This window comes from Lutjanus erythropterus, chromosome 5 (genome assembly GCF_056507025.1).
Source record: "Lutjanus erythropterus isolate fLutEry1 chromosome 5, fLutEry1.hap2, whole genome shotgun sequence".
In the NCBI taxonomy this organism is placed as follows: domain Eukaryota; kingdom Metazoa; phylum Chordata; class Actinopteri; order Lutjaniformes; family Lutjanidae; genus Lutjanus; species Lutjanus erythropterus.
The window spans coordinates 25,317,559-25,342,438 of NC_139321.1; the positions used below are offsets into that span (position 1 = coordinate 25,317,559).

The 24,880-nt window shown below is 40.4% G+C and overlaps 4 protein-coding genes across 5 annotated transcripts; 3 read left to right on the forward strand and 1 right to left on the reverse strand.

Annotated features, from left to right (window-relative positions):
• The first annotated feature begins 1,531 nt into the window (after positions 1-1,531).
• Positions 1,532-9,098, forward strand: rlim (ring finger protein, LIM domain interacting). 2 transcript variants are annotated; one of them, XM_084719371.1, is made up of 5 exons: positions 1,532-1,802; positions 2,992-3,215; positions 5,131-5,235; positions 5,325-5,575; positions 5,645-9,098. In XM_084719371.1, the coding sequence occupies exons 2-5, from the start codon at positions 3,047-3,049 to the stop codon at positions 7,196-7,198; spliced, it is 2,079 nt and encodes a 692-aa protein (XP_084575497.1). In that variant the 5' UTR covers positions 1,532-1,802; positions 2,992-3,046; the 3' UTR covers positions 7,199-9,098. The 2 variants fall into 2 exon arrangements, with proteins under 2 accessions (XP_084575497.1, XP_084575498.1); XM_084719372.1 differs by lacking the exon at positions 1,532-1,802 and having other exon boundaries at positions 3,021-3,215; positions 5,780-9,098.
• Positions 9,099-10,379: 1,281 nt separating this feature from the next.
• Positions 10,380-12,450, forward strand: LOC146326993 (glyoxalase domain-containing protein 5-like). Its single transcript, XM_084719370.1, has 4 exons — positions 10,380-10,478; positions 10,901-11,056; positions 11,587-11,742; positions 11,937-12,450. The coding sequence occupies exons 1-4, from the start codon at positions 10,422-10,424 to the stop codon at positions 12,078-12,080; spliced, it is 513 nt and encodes a 170-aa protein (XP_084575496.1). The 5' UTR covers positions 10,380-10,421; the 3' UTR covers positions 12,081-12,450.
• An 863-nt stretch (positions 12,451-13,313) lies between these two features.
• LOC146326994 (cis-aconitate decarboxylase-like) lies at positions 13,314-18,382 on the reverse strand. Its single transcript, XM_084719369.1, has 6 exons — positions 18,241-18,382; positions 17,596-17,650; positions 17,280-17,467; positions 16,466-16,558; positions 15,316-15,521; positions 13,314-14,721 (listed from the first exon to the last, which is right to left on the reverse strand). The coding sequence occupies exons 1-6, from the start codon at positions 18,256-18,258 to the stop codon at positions 13,794-13,796; spliced, it is 1,488 nt and encodes a 495-aa protein (XP_084575495.1). The 5' UTR covers positions 18,259-18,382; the 3' UTR covers positions 13,314-13,793.
• A 152-nt stretch (positions 18,383-18,534) lies between these two features.
• Positions 18,535-23,998, forward strand: LOC146326995 (uncharacterized). The gene is made up of 11 exons (XM_084719368.1): positions 18,535-18,666; positions 19,744-19,918; positions 20,007-21,512; positions 21,599-21,691; positions 21,782-21,886; positions 22,128-22,237; positions 22,348-22,539; positions 22,659-22,821; positions 22,954-23,119; positions 23,288-23,382; positions 23,472-23,998. Exons 1-11 carry the CDS (start codon positions 18,565-18,567, stop codon positions 23,555-23,557), a joined length of 2,793 nt encoding a protein of 930 aa, XP_084575494.1. The 5' UTR covers positions 18,535-18,564; the 3' UTR covers positions 23,558-23,998.
• Positions 23,999-24,880: the final 882 nt, after the last annotated feature.

A 24,880-nucleotide genomic window follows, 5' to 3' on the forward strand; every position in this document is an offset into this window, starting at 1 on the left:
ATCAATAGTATTTCAACAGTATTTCAGTTTTTAAACATCTCAGTTATCATCAACACCGGTATATAGCAACACTCCTATGTCTTACATCATCACGTCATTGTGCAGTATTTCACATACAGTTACTGTAAATTGCGACAGATTTCTGTTTCCAGAAACTATTTTCTGATGTTGCAATTCTTAAACATTACTTTGTGCACTCAAGTTAATTTAATTGGATTACTAAAATTTAATATTTATTATTACTACAAGTTACTGGGCCAAAAAGCAACAACAGACAGAAGGTATCAGGTTAGGAACATAGTAATTAAAATAGCTTAGCAAAAATAACATTTCAGGCAATATTTTTTATTATTGCAACTAGGGAGAAAATTAATCCTCAATGTCAAATTGTGTAAAGTGAATTAATATTCTTATCTTTCTGGTTTTATAACAACTAGATTCAGGTAGTACATTTTCTTTTATACACTTCAAGATAATCTTCCAGACTTTTGGCAAAACTTTTGAGGTTATGATTAATGTAACTTCAACATACTGTACTTTTTAAGTTTTTTTTTTCTTTTTGCCGTGATAAATTGCTCATCGTCTGACAATGTGTTGTCAGCAGTGTTAGCCATAGATGAACCGGCATGATGGCAGAGCAGAAACAGCCTGTTCATCAATGGAATTTGAGTTTTCACAAGTTCCCACTGCTAGTTGAAAAGTAATTAACAGTAAAAGCTGAAGATATGACAGGAAATGGGGAGAGAGAATGGGGGAATGACATGCAGCAAAGGACCACAGGTGGGATTTGAACCAACGGCTGCTGCACAGGACTCACAGCCTCTTACGTGGGGTGCGTGTGTCATCAGCTGTGCTATCCAAGCACCACTAAAATGATATCTTAATAATTATATATAACTATAAATGTAAAAACAAAAACAAATGCCCCACACAAATAGAGCAAAATATATCATCAAGAAAAATATTCAAATATACTTAAAATGCTACCTATAATACTAACAAATAAAAAAAAAATGCATTACATTATGTGAAAAACATATTTAGGTGCATAACGGACAACACAGGCCTATATGCAGATATAGGCAGATAGGAAGATAGAACAATATTGGGCCAATAATTTTTGGTCAGCTGATATATCAGTCACACCTCCGGTAAAAATGGGATTAAAAGCCCTATTACAATAATTATGGTATTATACTCCTAACTATAAAACATAGTAGTTGTTTGAAATTATATTGTGCATAACCATAGGATGCTATTGGGCAGATGCCATGCATGATTATAAACGGAAGACATATAATTTTATCAACAGCCTTTTAATAATGTGATATACTGGTGTGTGTGTGTGTGTGCAGATCTTTGTCTTATAGTCTGTATACTGCAGAGGAGTATTTGCATTTACAACCGCATCGTGACGCTACAGCTGAACAGATCTACACTGTCCAAAACAAACATCCTTTTTCTAATGCTATGCTCTGGAGAACCCGAGTATTTGTTGCCCTGAGTATAGTCTTTCAGGCAGCGCCACTTATCTGGCTCAATACAACTCACCCCGCCTCGCTCGTAGTGATTGGCGGACGTTAACTCTAACCATTTAGCCCATGCCTTTGTGTACCTGCGAGGTTAAACTCGGGGAGAAACATTTAATTTTTTTCAGTTTCCGGAAGATTATTGTAGCCTTCCTAAAAGAAAGAAAATGGAATCCTGAAATCGCACTTCGCTAAACAGTCAGGCGTTAATTAGAGAACGTTAGAAGAACAACTGGGTTGCACGATTACATTACGTCTAACACCATTGAACGGGTAATGTAACAAGGATTTTGTGACAGGCTGTTTGTTCATTCTGATTACCTTTATTTTCATTAGCTAGCTAATTTTAGCTTGTTTGCTCTGGTTAGCTACTGGCTGTGAACGTCACTGGTTGACGTTGCTTGCTTAGCTAGTTAGCTTGCAGTGATGCTAACCGAATTGTTAATTTAATTTTTCTCTAACTCTTTGTTTTTCACAATTGTCCAGTAACAATAAACAAAACGAATATCCAGTTCAGATTCAGTTTTATTACATCATCGACATCTCAGTTAATCTCAATATTTACGTTGATGAGGATACTCATCACGAAGTTACTGGGTAACTTAGCGTTAGCTAACGTTGGAAACACCGTTGATAGCGTATGTCTTTAGCCACTCGGCTAGCTAATATGGAAGCTAACTATCGCTAGCGCAGTGAAAGTTCAATATCACCGGGACTGTTTGGTGATCTGAGAAGCTTGGTTTGATATCATACTCACCCAAACATCAGACGTGTATTAGCCTCACATATTACTGTAAACACAAAAGGCCAAACCTCAAAAGCTAGTACTAACTGAAGTTGTCAGTGTTAGCAGCCGTGTACAATGCTAATAGCTAGCAAGCTAACGTAAGCTTAGCCAGATGATGCCATTTTGTTTTTATCTCGACTTTGACCAACATACTGCTCTCCCACAGGAGTTACAAACACACGAACCATTAAATTATTCGCAATAGTTATAACTATTAAACAGTCACATTTACCATGTGTTCAAGAGTAGTACGCTGTATGTAACGATAAGCGCAGTAGCTCAGTTAGCCAGTGTTGTGTTAAGATAACTTAGCATGTCAGTTTGCTTTGTAACCAGTTGACGTGAACCATGCTAACATTAGCTATTGGGTCGACGTTTTCCTGATATATAGAGTGTGATTCTCTGTTTTTACCTGAATTTTTCCAGATGACAAATTCTCTGGTTAATGGTAAAACACCGAATCGATCATTACATTAATCCAAACGTGGCTGGCTGAGTGCAAACACCTAAAGGTGTCACTTGAGACGTTTACATTGGCTTTGGTAGTGCTTGTTGCATATTGATATTCTAACGATGTACAGTCTTACTAACTCTACTAAGTAGATGTACAGTGAACATGTAGCTCGTATCTACCCGTTTATTATGTATATCTTATGGTTTTATTTCCTTCTGCAGCTGGATCTTGCTGAAGATTGGAGAACATCCCTCGACCTCCCTCCCTTCTGAATCAATGGAGGGGTCTGACAGCTTGGAGCAGAGTGGCAGTGACCAGCCAGAGTCACAGCGCAGAAGACAGCAGGACCGTCTAGGCAGGGAGGAGGCCTTCTATCAGTTTGTCAACAATCTCAGTGATGAGGACTATCGTCTAATGAGAGACAACAATCTTCTGGGCACCCCAGGTAATACAACTTAAATTGCTTTACACTAGTCTTTATTCAGTAATCTGTGGCTGAAAATGCTGATGTATAATTTTGACCATCTCAAAAGGTTGTTAGTCTTTTTTGTATTACTTTTCATCCAACAATTAAATCCTCATTGTTATTTTATCTGCTCCCATTTTCCATTCTTAGTCTGAGCTGTACAAAATTCCATTTCTCCCTTGTTTTGTTTAAAGTTTTAAGCGATTGGCTGACAAAAAGGTAAAAAAAAAAAAAAAAAAAACTGCTCATACTGCTTCAGACTAATTTATATTAAAACATTTTTATTTGAGGAATACCTCATAGCTTACTAAAAACCTTTATGCACGCAGTGTGTCAAGTACTGTACTTCATAGTCAAAAGTAATCCAGCAAGGCTATTAAGTAAGCTACAGTGTCTCAAGTTGTAAAGAAAAAGTGGACATGCTCACTTTACTCACTTAATTACTCACAACTAAATCACATGACATCTTCTTTTATATTGTGCCGTCCTGCAATTTATCTACTACAGTGTTATACATTTATAAATTCTAAAAATTAGATTTTGACTATTAGATTTGAAAAGATTTTCAGTATTTATTTTAGGTTGGTGTTACTTCAAAGTAGGGATGTACGATAATATTGCCACGTTAATGGTGTTGGCTAATAAATGCTTTGAAATGCAACATTGGTATTGGCCCAAAATGGGACAGGCTCATGACATTTAAATTATGTACATGCATTGCAAGTATTTCTGTGGTTGAAGGCTTTTTATGATGTCTGAAATAGATAGCAAAGATGCTATTTGTAATGATTACTCAGTTCCTCATGTGACAAGGAGCCAAATTGCATTCCTTCAGTATTAGAAATTTAATTGACCATCTGAATAGCCGTCTCCAAATAATTATGTCACATTTATGAAGAACAAAGAAAAAGGGGCACCAGCAACAAAAGCAATAGTTTTCTTATCTTGCCCAGTGATTGTGTACATTTTGAAAAGCATTGTATTTTATGCATCTGCCAGGGGTCCATCACGATAAGAAGTTGGGATAATATTTAAAGTCCACTGCTAGAGAGACTTGATGTTCTCTGCAATTAGGTGAAAGGAAATATATACGTATATCTGCATCAACCAAAATGAGTAGGAAAATATTAGCATATCAGTGAAAATCCAACATTGTGCATCTCTACTTTAAAGGTAGTGCTCATTAGAATTTATATAACATTGCTGAGCCCTACAAAGAAGTGCTGTAAGACAGTTTACAGTCCAACAAGTATCCTACTTGCCCAAAAGAATTATAAGTTTTAGAGAAAAATTAAGCTTAGGTAGCGATCTATAGTTTTGGATTTGTCACAATGCTCAAAATGCAACAGCCTATGGACTACTGAAGACGTCCAATCCGTTTCTGTCCCAGGACAGTGGGAGGGGGAATTTTGGAGCATCCTTTAGTGGAGCACCCTACAAGGAGAGGGCATTGAATGGACAGTGGCATGCCCTGGTAAGTCTGGAGGTTTTCAGTATGGTCCTGTTGCTGTGTTCAAAGAAAACCAAACAGCTCTATGGGCCAATACACTGCAAAAATTAGGTATTACAAATCAGGTCTTTTCTCCTTTTTTGGACACATTTACATTACTTATGCAGTATAGTACAAGATTTCAGATATATAGCTGTTGCAATGTGTCCATCTGCTGACTTCTCTTCTTTCTATGTATTAAATGTCCCATTCTTATTGTAGGGAGTTTAAGCTTTCTGCCCCTCTCAGCCACCTGCAAGGTTTTCCTTCCAGCCTACGTTGGTGGTCAGACTAGAGAAGAGGGAGTCACCTAAACACTTAATAACCTTCAAGAAAGGAATATGTGGATAGCCAAAAATGTATTCATTAATAACAGACTGTATTGTTTTGTAATGTCTCCTACAGGAGAGGTAACAGAGGATGAGCTGTTTAGTAGACTTCAGCAAATCAAAGATGGTCCAGAACAGCAGAATAACACTGCCAGCAATGATAGTGGAGAAGATCCAGCTGGTGAGCTTACGATTTCTTTATTTCTGACTCTTTAATTTACTGTCAAATTCAGATGTGATTTATCCCTGGTTATCCCTACTGATTTTCAGAACCACCTGAAAGCTCTGAGGACCCTGCCAGTGGGGATAGTCTCTTGGACTGGCTGAACACAGTGAGGCGCACAGGCAACACAACCAGAACTGGTCATCGTGGAAACCAGTCATGGCGGGCCGTGAGCCAGACCAACCCAAACAGTGGCGATTTCCGCTTCAGCCTGGAAATCAGTGTGAACCGCAACCTGGCTGAACAACAGGCAGCTGCTGAAGGGGAGCAGGAGCCTCCAGAGGGGGCTCCGGAGGGGGCTCCGGAGGGGGCTCCGGAGGGGGCTCCGGAGGGGGCTCCGGAGGGAGCTCCGGAGAGAGCTCCAGAGGATACTCCAGAGGAGACTCTGGAGGAGGCTCCAGAGGAGGCTTCGGAGGAGGCTCCAGAGGATGCTCCAGAGGATGCTCCAGAGGATGCTCCAGAGGAGGTTCCAGAGGAGGTTCCAGAGGAGGTTCCAGAGGAGGCTCCGGAGGGTCAAGAAGTTGTGGCAAATGCTGAACCACAGGTCCCCATGGAGACAGAAGTGGTGGAAGAACCAGTTGTAGAGGAGTTGGCTGTCATAGTGGAACCAGAGCCTGAACTAGAAGAGGTTGTTTCACAAGAGATTTTAGGGCAACCACCTAGCTCACCTGCTGCCCTGCTGGTACAATCACCACTTTCTACTTCTCCACGTAGAGGACAAAGGAGACCCCGCAGCCGCAGCCCAGAACCACGCAGGACTAGGGCCCGTACAGCCAGGAGCCGCTCCCCTCTCAACTTGGATCAGCTGGATGGTCTCCCTCATCCTCGTCATGCTCACATCTCTCAAGGTCCCCACTCTGCCACTAACATCCCCCCTGTGCCTCAAATGGAGGGCAGTTCTCGGACTCGACAACATGTCCTTTCTAGGCAAAGCACTGCTGATAGTGACATTCAGCAACCTAGGGCTGGGGCAGAACTGGTCCCAGAGGTCCAAAATGTTGCATCTCAGGATGGAGAAGCTGCTGGGGGGGAAGTGGGTGCAGCAGGGCGCCGCCCCCCTACTATTATGCTTGATCTCCAGGTGCGTCGTGTGCGCCCAGGCGAATATCGCCAAAGAGACAGCATTGCTAGTCGTACTCGGTCACGCTCGCAGAACTCTAACAACACATTTCTTTATGAGAGTGAGCGTGGTGGATTTCGTAGGACTTTCTCACGCTCTGAGCGTGCTGGTGTGAGGACATACGTCAGCACAATTCGCATCCCTATCCGTAGAATCTCTGATGCAGGTTTGGGTGAGGCAACCTCAATGGCTCTCCAGTCTATGATTCGGCAGATTATGACTGGTTTTGGCGAACTCGGCTACCTCATGGATTCAGACTCTGACTCTTCAGATTCAAACCGTGGAGCCAGCACACCTGTGGATCTGGCTGAAGCCCTCAACAACCCAGATACTACTCCTGCTGCCGCTCCTACTGCTGATGTTGAAGAACCACCTGTGGCTGCTGGAGGCAGAGCAAGGACAGCTGAGACTGATGTGGATGAGGGCCTTGCCACTGGTCCACCTGCCTCTGGTGGCAGGGCTCGACCTCGACCACCTATTAGCCTAGAGGAGCCCAGCTCACTGCCGTTCCTGCGGCTCGCCCACTTCTTTCTCCTCAACGATGATGATGAGGACCAGCCCCAAGGGCTGACCAAAGAGCAGATTGACAACCTCTCCATGCGCAACTTTGGCGAAAGTGATGCCTTGAAGACTTGCAGTGTCTGCATAACTGAGTATGCAGAAGGTAACAAGCTACGCAAGCTACCTTGTTCTCATGAGTACCATGTGCACTGCATCGATCGCTGGCTGTCTGAAAACTCCACCTGCCCTATCTGCCGCAGGGCTGTCTTGGTATCGGCCAACCGAGAGAGTGTGGTGTAGTTTATAAAAGACTGCAGGTCCTTTGTCTCAGCCCACATAATCTAATATCCCAAGTCTATGAAAGGCTTTGAGGAAATGTGTCTCCACTGTTCACTCTTCATACCATTTGTGAGTTTGATCATAATGCAGTCACAGGTTTGATTTGGGGTGCTCCATTCAGTGACATTGGGACATATTCATTAAGACATTTATCATTGCAGTCCAAAGTTAGGCACAAGCAATGCATGCTGAATCAACCTGTAGTGGCCAGGCAGTTTGTTGCATTGCATCAAGCCATGCTCACAAGCAGACCTGTAACTCCTAACAAGTCCTCTGGTTACAAATGCTGCACATCTGCAGGCAGTTCAGGCACATGTGCTCTTTTGTATTAGCTCCAAATGGCGCCTTATATACCAGAAGTTGGGTATTGGGACAGTTCCTAGTTAAATCAGTTCAAAGTATTAGCTGTAAATAAGCTTGTAAAAACAATTTTGAATCATACTTTGTATCAGTGAATTGGTTTTGGATTGTAAATGATCTCATATGAAGATTAAGGTGGTGTTGGTCGCAATTACTCTTTATAGAAGCATCCCTTAATAGGTTGTATCGGTGTACAAAGCAGAATTATTTAAAGATTGTGATGTCCAAAGGATGTAGGACATTAATTGGTTTGCCATTTAAAGTGTGACTTGTACTCTCCCTTTTTTTCTTCACCTGAAAGACACAAACTACTACTTCGATGTGGCATATACCATGAAAATGTGTGCTAAATTGTTAAAAAATGTACAGGTATAAAGGAAAGATAAATCCAACTAGATAACTTTTGCAGTGATCATATAGCATCTTTATTTTCTTGATCATTAAAATGATTGAGTAGTAATCATACCACAAATTAGGGATGCCTCAATATTGGTAGTAGATATGGGGTTGATATCAAGTACTTGGCATGTGAATTTTCTCACCTGAAAAATACTAAACTAACAGGCATGACATGTCAAAAATTTGATTATAGTTGCTTTCCCCCCCCCCACATGTAAAAAGCTCATTTATTTTTTAATGTACAACAATGATTTCACAATCACTTTGTCCTGTCATCCATTAGCTACTGGTCTGATTCTTTGTTTTTCCACAAACACATTGGGGTGTCTTTAACTATTGAATGATAAATTATGTTCTATAAGCTGGTATTATGGAGTGAAATTACCATAAATTGACCTTATATGAACTTGCCTACTCAAGTTTCCTTTACATGTAGGTCCACCTTAATGTTCAAGTGACAATTTAAGTTATTAATCCAAAGGTTTGGATGTCTGATATTTACCAGGTTTGAATTGACATAATTGTCCTGTCTCATAAAAGGCTCCAGTAGAAAAGTCAACATGCTCGCCCACTGTAACCTGCCTCATGAGCAGACGCTCCATATCAGTGTGCAATACATGCTAAAGTGAAAGTAGAGAAATACAAACCATGATATAAATGTATGCTGTTATTAAAAAACTATTGTTCATGGCTAAAATCTCAAATGAAGACTTATAACCTTTTAAAATGTTTTGAAGTTCATTTTTATTTTATTTAGAAGTTCTGTAGATTTTACTAGCACTATTGATGAACAGGAACACTGGCAGAAGGAAAAAAAGGGCAGCACTATCAATGCCATCCTGTCATGTTTCTTGTTTCACTGTTTGATGTCTTTGCCACGATTATTACCTCCCTTTGTGGGGCATAAAAATTTCAATGCAAGACGTTTTCATTGTTAATACCATAAAAATGTAAATGAAATGTATGTTCCCTATTTGGCCATGCTTTAGTTTTGGCCTTGTTCTGTGACCCACCCAGTGCAGTATGTTAACTGGGTGTTAAATGAAACTAACCGCTGAATTAAACTATTGAACTATTGAATTAAAGTTGTTATGCTTCAAAATGCATTGCAGGTATGCATTCTGTACAGTCAGTGTGCTTTTGGGTAATTATATTCTGCATCCAGGTGCACACACTGCTAGTTATTATGACATATATATGTTCAACGGTTCAAATATACTTTTATGTCCATCTTTGCTTTGATTGGACTGTTCGTTGACATTTGTCTTTACCAGTTCATATGTGGTCTTTTGTAAATGTCGTATGTATTACATTTTTCTCTAAAGCTGATCCCAGCTACTTATAATGATGAGCATAATCATGGTGCAAAGTGCCAGTAAAGGATGCTTGGTGTCCCCTTCCTGTCAGTGTTATCAACATTAAAGATCACACCCATTTTGCTCTATATACAAAATATGTTTAACAACAGGTATTGACAGGGTGTTAAACCAGATTTAACCTACAGTTACTGAAGCATGAAGCAGTGTAATTTGTAATTTGAATACAACCAGCAAATAATCTGTGTGTTTAATATTACTGTTGTTGATGTTGAAGGTAACATTACAGACACTGGAGACGTCTGGTAACAGTAAGACATTCATTTACATAGATAATGTATGTTTTGCTCTCTTGAAACATTATTCAGTGTTTTGTTTTGTTTTGTTTTTTAAATTGAACACAAATACAAACCAGTACAGTACATTTCCATGTCTTATTCAACACAGATCTTTTTCAGGTTTAGCAAAAAAAAAAACATAATTATTTTTTAAAGCCTGTAGTGCATAAAGTAACAGGGTTTATCTCATTAATTTAAAAATGAAAACAACTTAAGAATCTTAGCATTAACAAATGTCTTTGAGTGACTGAAGAATAGCTCATAGCTCATTCTTCCAATGGTTCAGGCAGGATTTAGTCTTAAAGTATCTGCAATTATGTATAAAAAACGTCCCCAACAGCAATATAATATTAAGAACAGAAGTACCAAACTTGTCTTCAGTGTCAAAGGTGACATGGATTTGGGCTGTTGTCAACTCTGCAGGTCATTTCAGAGGGACTGCCCTGATTCACAATTAAAAAATAGTCCTAACATTCTATTCCCCTTTAACAGAATACAGTTATCGCATCAAAATTTATTCTCAACTTTGAGAATGACTTGGTTGGTTTAAAAAAAATGATGTAATATTTTGACGTTCACCTCTTTTACCTCACCTAGGATGATTTGCAAGTCAAATTTTTTTTTTTCAGCCTCAAGTATATTTTCCATTTCACGGGATTAGGACAGCATATCTTTAACAGGATATGGCCAGTGTAGTGTTGCAGCCACTTCTCTTCTCAGTCCACATAGGTAGAAAAACAAGGAAGTACCGGTGTCACACTACGGGCAAGGATGGCGCTGCGGACGGTTGGGAGTCACTTATGGCACTTTCAAAGGAACTGGGTACAGGTAAATTGTGTTTTTACCGGGTAAAATTAGCTAACCGATATCGTTAAATCTTTTGTCACACTCCAGTTTTACTTTGTACGGGCTGAAATTGCTAAAGTATAACGACAGTTTTGACCTTCCTGTAGAAGAATAGTAACTACGGCAGCTAAACCACCGGCACGAAACATATGACATGACCCGATTCAGTTTACGTTCGAGAAATAAGGGTAGTTAACTAAGTCGTTGCTAAGCTACTTCGACGTTTTAGGTAATCACCATAACTACAGGAGAATTCCACCGTTTAGATACGTACAGTATGTACTGTACACTTTGACCACGCAGCGGCGCTGTTGATACTGAATTGAATTGTAATACTTTCTGTACAAGTCATCGACATCTTTTTTTTTTAAATCCTTATAATTTCTTTGTTGTATCTCTCGTAGAAAGTCTCCATCCAAACACTTGGTGTTGTCAGATTCAAAACAGCCTGTCCAGTTGAAGTGAGCCATTTGGATCATTTGGTTCTAACTGTGAAAAGTGTGCCAGACACTGTCAACTTCTACACCTCAGTCCTCGGCATGGAGGTGATCACTTTCAAGGTATGCAAGGTGCTTTGTAAAATAAATGTATTTTATAAATGCTTTCTTCCCGGCAGCTATATTGATATGAAATTATAGAGTAAACACAGGCGTTACCAATGATGCTAATTCCATTTAGTGAAACGGAGCGTTCCACTTCAAATGAGCACTCTGGCTCTGTTTGACCTAAATGGAGCAACCTTAATTACTATCATTGATAGTGCGTTTACCCTAATGTTTCATGTCAAAATAGCTGCAGTGAAAAAGATGTATTGTTATTTAATTATTCAATAGGATTGCAGGAAATCGTTTTTGATAACATTTTGATTGTTTGTGCAGCCATAGTCAGTAATATCATATTATTTACACAGGGACCAGAAAAGATAAACTACCCTTGTGCTTTTGGTTTGAGAGATCAACCACTAGATGGCAGACTTTGATCACGTTAGCTGCTATACATTGACTGAGTGGAGAGGGCTCCACTCGATGTATGAGGGATCTTGAGCTTTCACACATTTCATACCCACACATGCCATCTCTGCATTTTCCAGGGAAACCGTAAGGCTCTGGGATTTGGGCAGCAGAAGTTTAACCTTCACCAGCTGGGTCAGGAGTTTGAGCCCAAAGCCAAACATCCGACCTCAGGCTCTGCAGACCTGTGCCTCATCACCAAAACCCCTCTGGCCACAGTAGCTGCACATCTGAAGGTCTTTCATCCATTTTCATCCATATTGCCTTGAATTACTAATGTCAGTCTTAATCCTGTAAACGGCCAACTCTTTTAAAAGCTCTTCACCTCTACTCGATTTTGTGTGTCACATTTCATAACCATTATCATTTTTGGGTAACTGTGCCATTGAAATGCTCAGTGTCAGTTTGTGTTGTCTCTTCTCTTCTGCAGGTGTGTGGAGTAGAGATAGAGGAGGGTCCGGTGGAGAGGAGTGGAGCTGTGGGAGCCATCACCTCCCTTTACTTCAGAGATCCAGACCACAATCTAATAGAAGTGTCAAACTATAACCAGTCAACATCAGAGGGATCCTCCTGAGACTTCTTGTTTGTGTGTGTAAATTCATGTAGTTGTTGCACCCGGCTTGTCTGATGGACCTATTTTGTACAATTAGAGTTTCAGTCATAGGTTTTTGAGACCAAAAATTACGGTTACTCAAACAACTCACACTCTATTTTCAGATTGGGCTTGATAACATCAGTTAGCTGTGCAGAGACACAGTTCATGTGTAGTTCTGCTGCTGACCAATGGTTCCTATGTTAATTATATACAGAAAAGGCTGTTGAGGTGTATGACCAAAAGGATGCTGAGGGAGATTTTTTTTTTTTTTTTTTACTTTGTTAAGAGAACCTTAACACTTGTAAGAATCGTTGCTTTTTCATCTGAAAATAAAAGATCATTCCTTGTATTTAAGGCTCTGTTATTTCTGATTTTTGACACGTTTCTACTTTCACATGTGTTTGTTTTACTAACTGGTGTAGTTGCTTTATGTTTGGTGAGACACACTGATGGACAATAAAGGTCTATTCTATTCTATACTGTTACTTAAGATATAAACAATGGATAAGGACACTGAACAGGGCACCTGAACACAAGCTACATTCACAGAGCATTCACTCTGCTTAACAGCCACATTGTGCATTAGAAAAGTACACAGCTAAAATAACCAGAGCTAACTGAACATTGGCCAGATCATCAGAGAGAAAGAGGAAAACTCATCTTTGAATTAGTGTTATCAGTTGTTAGGAAATAATCTGCATGGAATTCATCCAAATGGCTTCTTTTACATGCCATTGTGGCATTCATTATCTGGTTTAATTGTACAGTTTATCAGTTGTTCTATGCTGTAATTTTTATGTGTATAATATGAAATATCCATCACTGCTCCACATTTAAAAGTAAAATCTTTTTGCACTCCCAGTGTACAAACCTGGGAAACAAGAGAACCTTTTTTTTATTACTCTGCAAAGTTCCTGCTTATGTCAGTTGAAGGATACACAAAAAATGTTTGTCATAAAAACAGGACTGCAGATATCCACTTTGCTTTCAATAATTTACTGACAGTGATAACCTGATGACAGACTAATGTATTTACTTTATGACTTCATTAGGCTCCAAATTCCTCAACAGAATCTTTTCTAATACACTTTGTCTTGCTTTAATTATTAACGTGTTTAAATACATGTGGTTAACTAGAAGAGATGCCACCATTTTTCTGAGCCACAAAGAATTCATTCTAGTTTTCTCACAACAATTTAATTTCTCAGGCAGTTTGTTTTTCAGTAGTTTTATTAAAACAAAAACACACAACAAAAACACTACATTTGTGTAACAGGATGTTAGAATGTCAAAGAGGAAATCCTGTTGCATTACAAGCATCCAGCATTCATGTTGTTTAAATTAACATTTTAACAGTTCATGATATGGCACAAAAAACTCAACACACTACTTACATATATGTATAATGTCAATACTGTAAAATAGTCAACACATAAATATTCCTTCATTTCCCCTTTGCAATATAACTAGATGACATTTTACATTAATTTCTTAATACAATAAAATAAAATAAAATAAAATAAAATAGAATAGAATAACACAATAAAATGATTTAGCACAATGTACATTAGTTTAAAATGTGACAGAATTGATTTTGACAAATGTGTGGTTCTAAATCCATTTTAATGTAAATATTTATTTGTTTCTGTACAATAAATTATGTTTTTCCTGTTATTGTGTGTCTGTGAGTGTTCATTGCAGCTGTGAGAGAAGGGGCCTGCAGTCCACGAGTCTGTCCAGCTCCTCCACCACATCAATCAGCCCCTCAACCTTCTCGGAGGGAAGGACCACCCCAGCGTTGTTCCTGAACTTCTTCTTGAGGCTCTCATTGGTCAGCGGGTTGCGCCAGTGGCCGTAGAAGGTGTCACAGCGTCCCTTCAGAATGTCTCCCCCAACATGTGTCACCTGGACTTCGCCATACATGAGGTTGAAATTGGCGGGGTTGTCGTGGGGATGCTCCACGTGAACGCGGCTCAGCAGAGCAAGAAGTTCAGGGCGGCTCATGGCGGCGGGCATGAAGGACTGCACGGTCACCTCGCCGTCCAGGAGAGCACTGCAGGCGTTGAACTGGAAGGAGTGGCGTGCCTCATGCTCGGAGTCAGGGAAAGGCCTGTTGATATACTTTGATTTGGGGACTCTGAGCACGATGTCTTGGACTTGAGCTGGGGAGAGAGTGCCAGGACCGGAACCCCCAAGAAGGTTATGGACCGAGGCCGCGGCATCTGCCACCCAGTGCATCCCCAGATGGGCAGGGAAGCGCTTGAAGGCCATGTCCTGCTCCTCTAGCAGGAACATATGGCCATCATCATTGGGTGATTCTAAAGGCTGCGGCACATAGTCTTCATAAAAAGCACTGAACCCAGCCACCCCAGCCACAGCGTCCAGGACAAGAGGACTCGCCTCAAGGCCTCTGGAGGCCAGCAGAGCAGCCTCTAACCCCAACCGTGAAGCGTTACCAATGTGGAGGGGTTTAGACTGAGTGGCAGCATTAGCCATTGGGGCTCCAGAGAGAGAAGCAGCTATAGCCAAGGCATGACTGCACTGGGAGGAATCCAAGGACAAGAGGCGAGCACAGGCCGCTGCACTTCCCATGGTCCCCACCACACTGGGAGGGTGAAACCTGGTGAAGAGGAGGACTTTGGTCAGGTGGAACAATTTACTCTTGTGACTCCATCATTACAGATATAGCATCTTGTACTGACAGCTACTCTTTTACGTGACTCTCCACATGCGGAGGCAGCTTAAACCAAATAGATTTTCAGTCATTTCTGTATCTGATAAACAAGCAAATAATGCAGTTGGTCATTTGACTTGGTGTAAACACTTGCCAAATGGAGTCCTGTGTAATATTTACCTCCACATGGCTAATTGTGCTCACACACTTCCCACAGAGTCTCTGCTGTCCCTGAGATTAACATAATAACACGCCTTTCACAGCTCATTGACACCACTGAGAGACACACACATTACACTGCACTGGCCTCCTTGTAAACCACACTGCAGAGATCAGCAGAGTCAAATATGGATCTCTTTAGCCTCGTTTGGATGCTTGTTCTGCACGCAGAATACAAATAAAAACTCTTAAAAGAGGAGCTAGCTTTATACCTCTTAAGTGATCACAGAGGGAGAGCCAGAAAAGAGCAAAAGCTACTGCAATGTTGCTATTAGCCTATTAATGACAGTACCTACACTGAATTGAACTCGAGGTACTCACCTCTTGGGGATATTCCGGGCCTCATTAGAGAACCTCATCAATCGGCCCTGGATCTCAATGCCAACGTTGAATGCCAGCAGGAAGTCCAGGCCACTTGGTTTGCTGTGAGCAGGTATCATGTCGCTCAGTGCTAACAAAGCAGGAAGGACTGCTCCTGAGGGGTGAGTGGCAGGGTGCCATGTATCATCAAAGTCCATGGAGTGAGTCTGCAGCAAACAAGAACATGTTTTTAGCAATTAAATGATGTTCATAATAGTACATAGAGTTCCACGTTACCAGCAAGAACATGACATTGCTGTACTTCAATTCAACATAGAAGCTAGCTGTAAACAGTTTTTATAATTAGATGCAATTTAGCTTCTTTAACATTGAATTAGAAAATCCCTTTAATTGCCATATCAGGCCTCAAACACTGGAGGCAAACGCAGGCTGGAGGAACGAGCTTCACTTTTTAATGGCTTCTTTTGAAATAGAAGCCAAACAGTGTTTGCAGACATTGATTGCGTTGCACCAACAATGATTAATTTTTAAACCTGATCAAATTAACCTGAAATTATGTTGCACCAAACTTTTAAACTAGATTTAGACTAAATTTAATGCTTCTGCACCAAAACGTCGAACTTAAACTGTGATCAAGTATTAACTTGCACTTCAGGATGGTTAATTTTTAACATGGCTGCCTTTTAGTAGTTAGTTAGTAAATAATATAGTAATAATATACAAAACTTGTTAGCTGGTCAGCAAACAAGTTCACATTTTGTAAACCTTTTAGCTAACTATCAAACAATTTAATGTTTTAACTTTTTAGCTAGCAAGCAAACAATATGATTGATTTGTTAATTTCTGTTAACATCACAAAACTTTAATGTACTCAACTGAGATTACTTTAATTGTGCAACAGAACTAACCCCAAATTAAATTAATTTTTGCTGGTGCAGCCCAGTCACAATGTTGGATATGTCTGCAGACGGGCAGTGTGGGGTCAGTTCAGTATTTTCTCCAAGCCCTCCTGTGATTGGCTGGCCAGATGATGCCATAGCAGAGTATAAAATAGCTGCAGTTTGGTTGTGGTAATAGGTTTGGTGTGTCTGAAATTGTCTTGTGTACTCGAGACTACAGTGACCCATCTGTTCCACTTATTTTTACTCACAGCTACGCCGTTGACAAAAGCTGCCAGTGTCGGGGAAAGCCTTGTGCCTCTGCGTCCATACACAGTGCTGATGTCATCAGGAGCATACATGTGCTGAAAGGGAAAAGATGGAGACAGGTAAACACAGGGTGTTGTCAGAAGGGTATTTTTAATACATTTTGCAGACACAGATTGTGTCTCATGAACTTTAAGAAGCTCCTGCATCACTCCTCAAGTGAAAGCTGAATAAGTGTCTTTGTTTCTTGATTGACAAGGTTTTTTTTAATTTTCTTTGCAAAGGTCAATCAGCACATTAGTGGTCAGAGTGAAGAAAGACCCTGAACATGGGGAGACCTAAACATTCATGTCAGAGGAACGCCCCCTAAGGTGTGTTTCACACTCTTTTGTCAGGTACCAGCACCGACTCCCGAGGGTGTGTTTCACATAAGGGGTTTCTGCAGGGTTTTGTATTCAGATGCTCCCATCATTAAGAGGTCTAGACATGATAATTTAAAACACAAAAGGATCTGGTATCTTGGTGTACTCAGCGGGAGGTGGGGAATCTCAAGCAGTTTCAATACAAAGAAATAAGATATTGAAATTAAAATTACAATTTACAATTACAGTGAGTCAAACAGAAATTGGAGAAAAAGGTCACAAGGCATAAAACTCCTGCCTGTTCCCAAGTTATATGACTTTTTTTTTCACTCATCTCTCTGCACTCAGCTGTTTCACTGACTTACCACTACTGTTTGTATAAGGTCAAAGTTGCTTTCATCTGTCTTATTGGCTCATATCAGATAAATTATTCTTTCCTCTTTACTCCGTGCCTCACCTGACAGTGCTCAAGGGCCAAATCAAACACGTCTGTCGTGCTGCCAATCAGACCGACTCCAATGCTGTCAAGCACCATTCTTTTGCTGCGATGGAGCACAACAGAGGACAAATGCTGAGGCTTTATTCCGCTGATGAACTTTCCATAACTAGCTGTGACTGTGTCCTCAGGGTCTGGGTGCTTCAAGACTGCAGGAGGAGAGAGGTCAGAGTAGAAATGTTTATTTTATTTGTCTGCAAGTAAGAATGCTGTTTGTAACAACTGAACCAGAAAGAAATATGTCTTCTTGTGTGATTGATTGAAAAGTTAAGTTTACCTTTCACTGCAGACTTGTGCAGCCCTCTGACAGCCAGTACTGGTCTAATGGTTTTCTGCAGGACAAAAAATTACAGAATCTCTTTACTGACACCTATAACATTTGGTGTAAAACTATAAAATAGTTGGGTTTTTACATCTCAGATCCATTACAGGCTGTGATGTGCAGTGATTTTCTACCTTTTCTTTGTCAAACTCAGAACTGATTAATTCAGCCTTTTAGTGGACACTGGGATCACTATTATGAATATTACTCAGCCTGTGTGCCTCTTTTGAGAGAGCTATTATGCTGCTGGTAACAGGTGTGGTACAGTGTGTGCTCTGCTCTGCATTTAACAAGAGCTCTGTTAAATTCTTCCTAACCATGTACTCACAGAAAAACACCTACACAGTGCAAGCTATATTCTTATTTTATACTGTATTGTATTAAAGTTGACACTGTGGATAACAGTTTTAAGCAGACCAAGTAATCTGCTTGACTTACTCAAGCAAGAACAAGATTTATGCCCTTTATTACAGTCTGGGGTGTATAGATCCCTTGTAATTTAGCAGAAATAGGCCTACTGATGTCATTCTTTAAAGGAACACTCAATAAAAAATTAAATAACAAAGAAATAGGCCCACAAAATGATTTTTAAATCATTACCTGTAGTGTGGAGATCATGGTTTCAGTCAGTTGTTGGTCTTCTGTAGTCTTGCTCTTTGATGCAGTAAGTTTGCAGCCAACAGGTTGTGAAGGATGCTGATGCTTGTCAGATGGACAGAGCACCTGCCTTATATAGTCAAGGAGTCACAATGGCGGCTGATACTGGTCCGACAGGAATAGAGAAACCCAGCCATATCTCTACGGAAATCAGGGGGAGGATTTTCCAAAGTGGTCATCATCGCCATTGTCATAATTTACATCAGCTTTCTCATCTTCTTTCAGAGTAAGGCGTGGTCATTGATTATCTAAGGTAAGGAGAATTTCATGAACTCCTCCCACACTCACCACTCACGCCTTATTTATGTCCAACCTTCATCTCTGCTTCAGATCAACTCAGCAGTTCACCTGTGTGAACATCTTCACCAGGTAAGACTTCATAATACAATTTACAAAATCATACACAGTTCCTGTCTTTTGGTTAAATATCAGTCTGTTATTTGGGGATAAAATACTAACTTGTGTGGACACCTGCTGTTTTCTAGTCATAGAGCAGGTAAGTTGAATACAGCTGCTCTGCTGTGTCTCTTACTGTCAGAGTGGAACAATTTATGAGTGGGGCAGAGCCAAAAACTCTCAGGTTTCCTTTAAGCTTTAGGTAAATAAGACAAGAAAAGAAAAATCCCTCAGAGAATTGAACTAAAAGTTGACTTAACTGAGTTTGCAGGACTTTGCAGTTTGCCATCTGTACTTTATGGCATATTTATGCTCTTTAAACGTAGTATAATTTGCTTTTAGCACTTGTTTCTATATTTTAGTACAATGCTCTACAAATATCAAGCATTAAGGCAATTTTGCTCTGTGTGATCAGCTTTTCTGGGGTTTTAAGAGAGTCAAGTTGTGATTTCCAGCCACAAACAAGTGACCTCTCTGTCTATGCATGTAAGACATGACACACTTGATTTGTCACTGTAGTCATACAGTGAAATTATTTTGGCCTAGTAACAAATGAAAGAAATATGAATAAAATACATAAGAAAACAACAGGAAAAAGATAAAAACAAAAGCAAGTTACAACAAGATGAATAAAAGAAGAATAAACAGGATAAATAAGATGAGAGACCATCCTCACTCTACTGTATTTATTGTAAATAATGCACTTGGATGAGGCAGCAAACAGTGACAGTATTGCACAACAATTAAATAGTTAAAAAAGCTGGAGATGTGACATGTGAGCATAGATTAGAGGGATAGATTGTGTATTACAGTTGTATAAGTATTGAATAATACTAGTAGATAAGAGAGGCTGCCTTGGATTATTTACAGTCTTCAATCCTCAACAACTCCACTTAATCAACTAAGATGAAGAGATTAGGATTTTTTCTTCATTTCTGTATTTGTTCATTATCCATAATGAAAGTAAAATGTACACACTGCACTGTGAGAATGAATATACATTCATGAATACATTATGTCATTTCTTTAATTGTTTCATTGAAATTACAGATTGACAACAAAAACACTATGGCAACATTAGATGGGTTTCCAGCCAGTTTCTATGGTGAACCAGGAGTGTTAGGCATGTTATCCAATGGGATCAGTGCATTCCTTGTACTTCTACAGAACTTCAGTACAGCACACACTGGCAATGCACCAGTGGGAGTGGAGAACATACTTGCAGGTAAAACTTTCTGCTAAATCTGCTAAAATAATATAGTAAAATGTCATATAAAATTGTTTTAGTAATTTCACTTCTATGTTTTTTAAAGGTGTTCATCTCATCCTGATTGGTGGTATATGCCAGCTGGTGGCTGGACTGCTTTCCTTTAGAAAATACGATCATTTGAGTGGCACTGCCTTCATTGGCTATGCTGCTCTGTGGGGCAGTTATGGTGCTACCAGAATCTACTTTGGCGCTTTAGCTGAAAATTCTACAGCAGCATTAATGCCACATCAGATGAACGATTCATCCCTGTCCACTAACATGATGAGCAACATATCCTCAAATGCCACCGTCCCAGTTTGCTATTTATGTCTGTCCATGAAAGAGTCGGCAATTGCTGGTCTGGTCCCCTATATCCTTATGTCCTTTCTCTTAGCCTTCTGCTCTGCCACAGTCAACTACATTATGCCTTTTGTCTTTGGAGCCATCACAGCCACCTTAATCTTTGAAGCAGTGAGTCTGGTAGCGGGTTCCTGGGCTCTCGTGGTCTCTGGGGTTCTGGAGTTGCTCATTTTGGTTTTTGCCATCTACGGTTCGGCTGCACTGCTCGTCAAAGGTCTGACACAGCGTCTAGTCCTAAAAGGCTTCGGTACCCCCCTCTTTAATGTTCTCCTGCTAGGGACCACCAACTCAGCAAGCGCCCAGAACATTGGCCAAGAGAAGAAGAAAAACACTAAATATGCAGAGCCTATGGCGTTGGGTTACTTCTGTGACACCGTTGCCCCATTCATCTTTGCATTCTACAGCTTTGGGTACATGAAGTCCTTCGGGTTAGGAGTTGCATGGGTCTCAATCATCACAGTTGCCCAGCTGTTTTCCAGCTACTATGCCCATCTGCGCCAAGACTGCTACCACACCACTAAGTTTGGCCTTCATGCCTCATATTGGCTGATCAAGGCTTGGGATGAATTTGTAGTGTCTGCTCTGGTTGTGGAGGACAGCAAAGTGGTCTCAGGGAAGGAATCAATGGTGGGAAACTGGTTCTTTGTGATGGCAGGTTTGGTGCTCTGTGTAGGAAGTCTGAACACCGATGTCTTGGAGCTGATCCACAACATGCTGTTTGTCCTGCTCACAGTCTCAACAATCTCCCAGATCCCTCTCCAGGGATACTACATCTTCTTCGGAGTATCTTGCTCCCTGTTCACAGCAGCCTCCTTGTATGGTACCTTCTCGCGTCTTATCAACTCCATAGCAGAGAAGTCTCTAATCCCTGTAGGACCACAGCCCATCTCCACTGACCAGTTGAAGAAGGCTCTGAACTGTAGCAGGGCCAAGCACAGAGACCAGGAGGCGCTGCCTCAAACCGACCAGGCTTCAGATGCCTTGTTCTACCTTTCAAATGGAGTCGCAGCTCTCTCAGCTCTACATGCAAAGTTAACCAGTACAAATCCTACCTTCCTGCATCTGACTGTGCCCTGGGTGCTTATCTCTGGAGCCATTATCCAGGCCTACGTCAGCCGGCTTCAGGTCACAGGAGGTGGTCGTTTTGGGTCTGTCATCTCATCCATCTATGTAGTAGTGTGGGCAACCTGGACCTGGTTTAGGTTTGCAGGTATGTCGATACAAACATGTTTACGTTGTGACTTTCTCTTACTGAATTACACAAAATTCTTATCCCAAGTTTTTCTTTCTTACTAGGTAACCTGCTTCAGCTATCCACAGACACAGCCTACGGTTTTACAGCGGGGGCCATCGCTCTCCTGGTCATTAATGCTTTCCTTATGCTGATTGGTAAGATTAACAGGACTATTGTTTTATGAAGAATAAATTCATATATTTGTTTTTGAGCTTGTCTTTATCAATCCATTTTTTTCATTTCAGCTGCCTATAGGAACTTGGTTTTGCTGTTTCTAACAACAATCATGGAGGTTGTCCTTGTCTGTTTCCTGCTTTCCACTCTGCAGCGACTGCCATATGACCTAGAAAGTAAGAGCAAAGCCTAATTGTGAATGCATTTTTATGGTTATAAAGGTAGAATATGCAGAGCACATCTAGTGAGTCTTAGGTGATGATTTAGAGACACCACATTGTCTTTTTTTTTTTTTTTTTTTTTAGGAAAATGCTACATAGGATACTTTAAATCTAGAAACAGACTTAAAATTAAAATTGCATGTGTTAAAAAATCCATCCAGTTATTAAAACATTGTGACAACATTTTTTTTTACAGTGGCCATGCTTGCACTACTTTCAATAATTTGCATATATGGAGCTCTGGCATCACTAGTGAACTGCATCTTCTCACAGAGACTGCTGCCTATGGGCCCCCCCTTAATAAAGGTAACCAGTTAAGAGACTCATTTTGTATTTCTCCCCCAATCCTGCAGTCGTTGTCACACTCCATTGTGTTCAATTCATAAAAATGTCTCTCCCTCTATGGCCTGTCTCAGGAGAAAATGAAGCAGGACTCTGCTCCAGAGTATCCCTGTCCTGCGGTCAATTCACGACTCACTAGTGGTCTCCTGAAGATTGCCAGCCTTCTGGAGGAAGGAGGAGTGTGTGGTATCCCCACTGACACAGTCTACGCCCTGGCTGCCTCCTGCAAGAATCCTCAAGCTATAGAGAAAATCTACAATATTAAAGTAAGAATGAAAAATTTCTCGGAAGTGTAATATGAGACAGATCATTTATTTTTTATTTTTATTTTCAACACTTGTTCTCATATGAAAGCCATGCACCTGTTATCTGTGGCCTCATCCAGGATAGACCAGCAGAGAAGCCCATCTGTATTTGCATCTCTAATGTGGAGCAGCTGGTGGCCGCCAAGCCTCCCTTCAGTCCTCTGCTGTGGGAATTTATGAGGAATGTGTATCCAGGAGGCATCAGCTGCATTGTCAGCAAAGGAGACTGGCTGTTCAGACTAGGTAAACTGGACATAGCAGTTTAAATGCTGCCTTACCACACTGATACTGTATTCCATTTACAACTGTTCCCCCTTGTCTTAGATAAATATCAATGATCAGTATTCACCTCACCTTTCAATTTCTCTTGTGTAGGAGTGGGAGCAGCTTATGACCGTGTCGGTACTAAGGACAGCATCATGATCCGAGTCCCTGACCACACGGTGACTGGCCACCTGTGTGACATCACCGGACCCCTTGCTATTACGTCAGCCAATCCCAGCGGAGAGGCAGACAGCACCCATCACAGCATGGTCATCAAGTAAGTGTCTCGTCACATAACACTAGTCCTAACGCATGTTTCCTGGTATTCCACTGACCCACTACCTCAAGCCTCATACTTAATCTCAGTGTGTCTGAGCTTAGTGCTAATGGGTGGTAACATGCACATTCACTCACACACCCTTTTCTACCATCTTGTTTGCCATAGTCGACTGGGACACAAGCTCCAAGGTGTTCTGTGTGATGGGGACTCAAATGAAGTTGTTGCCTCCACTGTAGTCAACTGCCTGAAGATTGACGAAGGTAAAATGCAAGAATATTCCCCCTACATTCTCTGTTTTTTGTGTTTAAGGGGCACTTTGTAACTCAAACCTGTCATACTCTTTTCACAGGGATCATTACCATTGTGAGGGAAGGCTGTGTCCCTGCAGTAAAAGTCCGACAGATCTTTGAGAGAGTGAAGAGCACCATGGTGTGATGGTCTTGTGGCTTGTTTCTCTCCTTCTGAGAGCCTCTTCATGACTGGTCCCCTGCAAGATCGGCTTCTTCAGCTCCCTCATGTCCAGTCAGCAATCTCAGGGACAGTTTATGAACAAATGAGAAAAAATGAGTGAAAGCTGGGATTTTACTGGTTGTACATGTGTATATAACTCTGGAGGTTTTGGCAAATGTTTGTTTCTCAGCTGTATAACTCAAAATTGTAAGAACTTAAAGTTTGGTAAACAAATATAAAACTTTATGAAGTGACTGCTGTAAATGATTAATAATCCCATAAATATATTTATTTTAAATTAACCTGTATGTTGACCTGAATTAAACAACCTGTTATTTTTAATGGTGGAAGAGAAAACTTTTCTACCGTTACTGTATGTATTTAAGCTATCATGTGCCAAATAAACCTGTGAATGTAAACAATGAATTTGATTGGTGTTTATGAATGAATGAATGAATGTTTTTTTTTTTTATTGTGTCATGCTCAAGCATGTGTCCAGCCCAAACAGGCTTATAAGACACCATTATTTAGCAAAACAGATCAGAAACCAGAAAAACAAAACAAAACAAAAACGTAATATAGATCACAATTAATGTTACTTAAAAAACCCATTCTGATGCTTTTTCCAAGCTTTAGAAACAAAATTAGCCAACTTATAAATGAATGAAACAGCCATTCCATTCTATCATCATCAGAGCACCAGAACATTTCTGGATTTTGAACAGACATTTCATTGAATAAAGGTTTTCTTGACTCATCATAAAAAGCACTATACAGAAGAACATGTAATTTATTCTCAACTTCTCCTAAATCACACAGTTCACATAGCCTGTCATCCTCCTGGATGTTTTTAAATCTGCCAACTTCAAGGTTCAGAGGAAGGATTCTGTTCTCGACTGTCTGACTAAAGACCTTTGACTCCTTGTAAGATTTGCTGTAACATAAGATTTAGGTCCATAATTGTGCTCGATTTGAATATATGTTTGCAATTTTGGTTTGAACAAAATATCATTTAACCATTTTGCCTCAAATCTAACAAGTAACTTTCTTCTGGTTGTGTTTATGCTGCATGTTAAATTATTACTATACATATAATGTAACTCAGATTCCTCAAAGATATCATACATCTCTTTAACCCAAGGAGAACTGAGCAATTTACTACAGAAAGAAAAACGTCTTACTGATCCTGTTATCTGACATATTAAAGCGAACATGCAGTCGGACCAGCTGGATGCACCATCTCGGATCACCCCGGGAGAAGAGGAGGTGAGCCATACTGCAGCTGGGATTTAAGGCTGCTCCTGGTGA

Coding starts and splice junctions, on each gene's coding strand:
- rlim (XM_084719371.1), top strand. CDS start 3,047: ATGGAGGGGTCTGACAGCTTGGAGCAGAGTGGCAGTGACCAGCCAGAG. Junction 5,236..5,324: donor TAGTGGAGAAGATCCAGCTG/GTGAGCTTACGA, acceptor ACTGATTTTCAG/AACCACCTGAAAGCTCTGAG. Junction 5,576..5,644: donor CAGAGGGGGCTCCGGAGGGG/GCTCCGGAGGGG, acceptor AGAGCTCCAGAG/GATACTCCAGAGGAGACTCT.
- LOC146326993 (XM_084719370.1), top strand. CDS start 10,422: ATGGCGCTGCGGACGGTTGGGAGTCACTTATGGCACTTTCAAAGGAAC. Junction 10,479..10,900: donor TTCAAAGGAACTGGGTACAG/GTAAATTGTGTT, acceptor TATCTCTCGTAG/AAAGTCTCCATCCAAACACT. Junction 11,057..11,586: donor TGGAGGTGATCACTTTCAAG/GTATGCAAGGTG, acceptor TGCATTTTCCAG/GGAAACCGTAAGGCTCTGGG.
- LOC146326994 (XM_084719369.1), bottom strand. Junction 17,468..17,595: donor GCACAAGTCTGCAGTGAAAG/GTAAACTTAACT, acceptor CTCCTCCTGCAG/TCTTGAAGCACCCAGACCCT. Junction 15,522..16,465: donor CTTTTGTCAACGGCGTAGCT/GTGAGTAAAAAT, acceptor TGTTTGCTGCAG/ACTCACTCCATGGACTTTGA.
- LOC146326995 (XM_084719368.1), top strand. CDS start 18,565: ATGAACTCCTCCCACACTCACCACTCACGCCTTATTTATGTCCAACCT. Junction 21,513..21,598: donor GACCTGGTTTAGGTTTGCAG/GTATGTCGATAC, acceptor CTTTCTTACTAG/GTAACCTGCTTCAGCTATCC. Junction 22,238..22,347: donor TGGGCCCCCCCTTAATAAAG/GTAACCAGTTAA, acceptor GGCCTGTCTCAG/GAGAAAATGAAGCAGGACTC.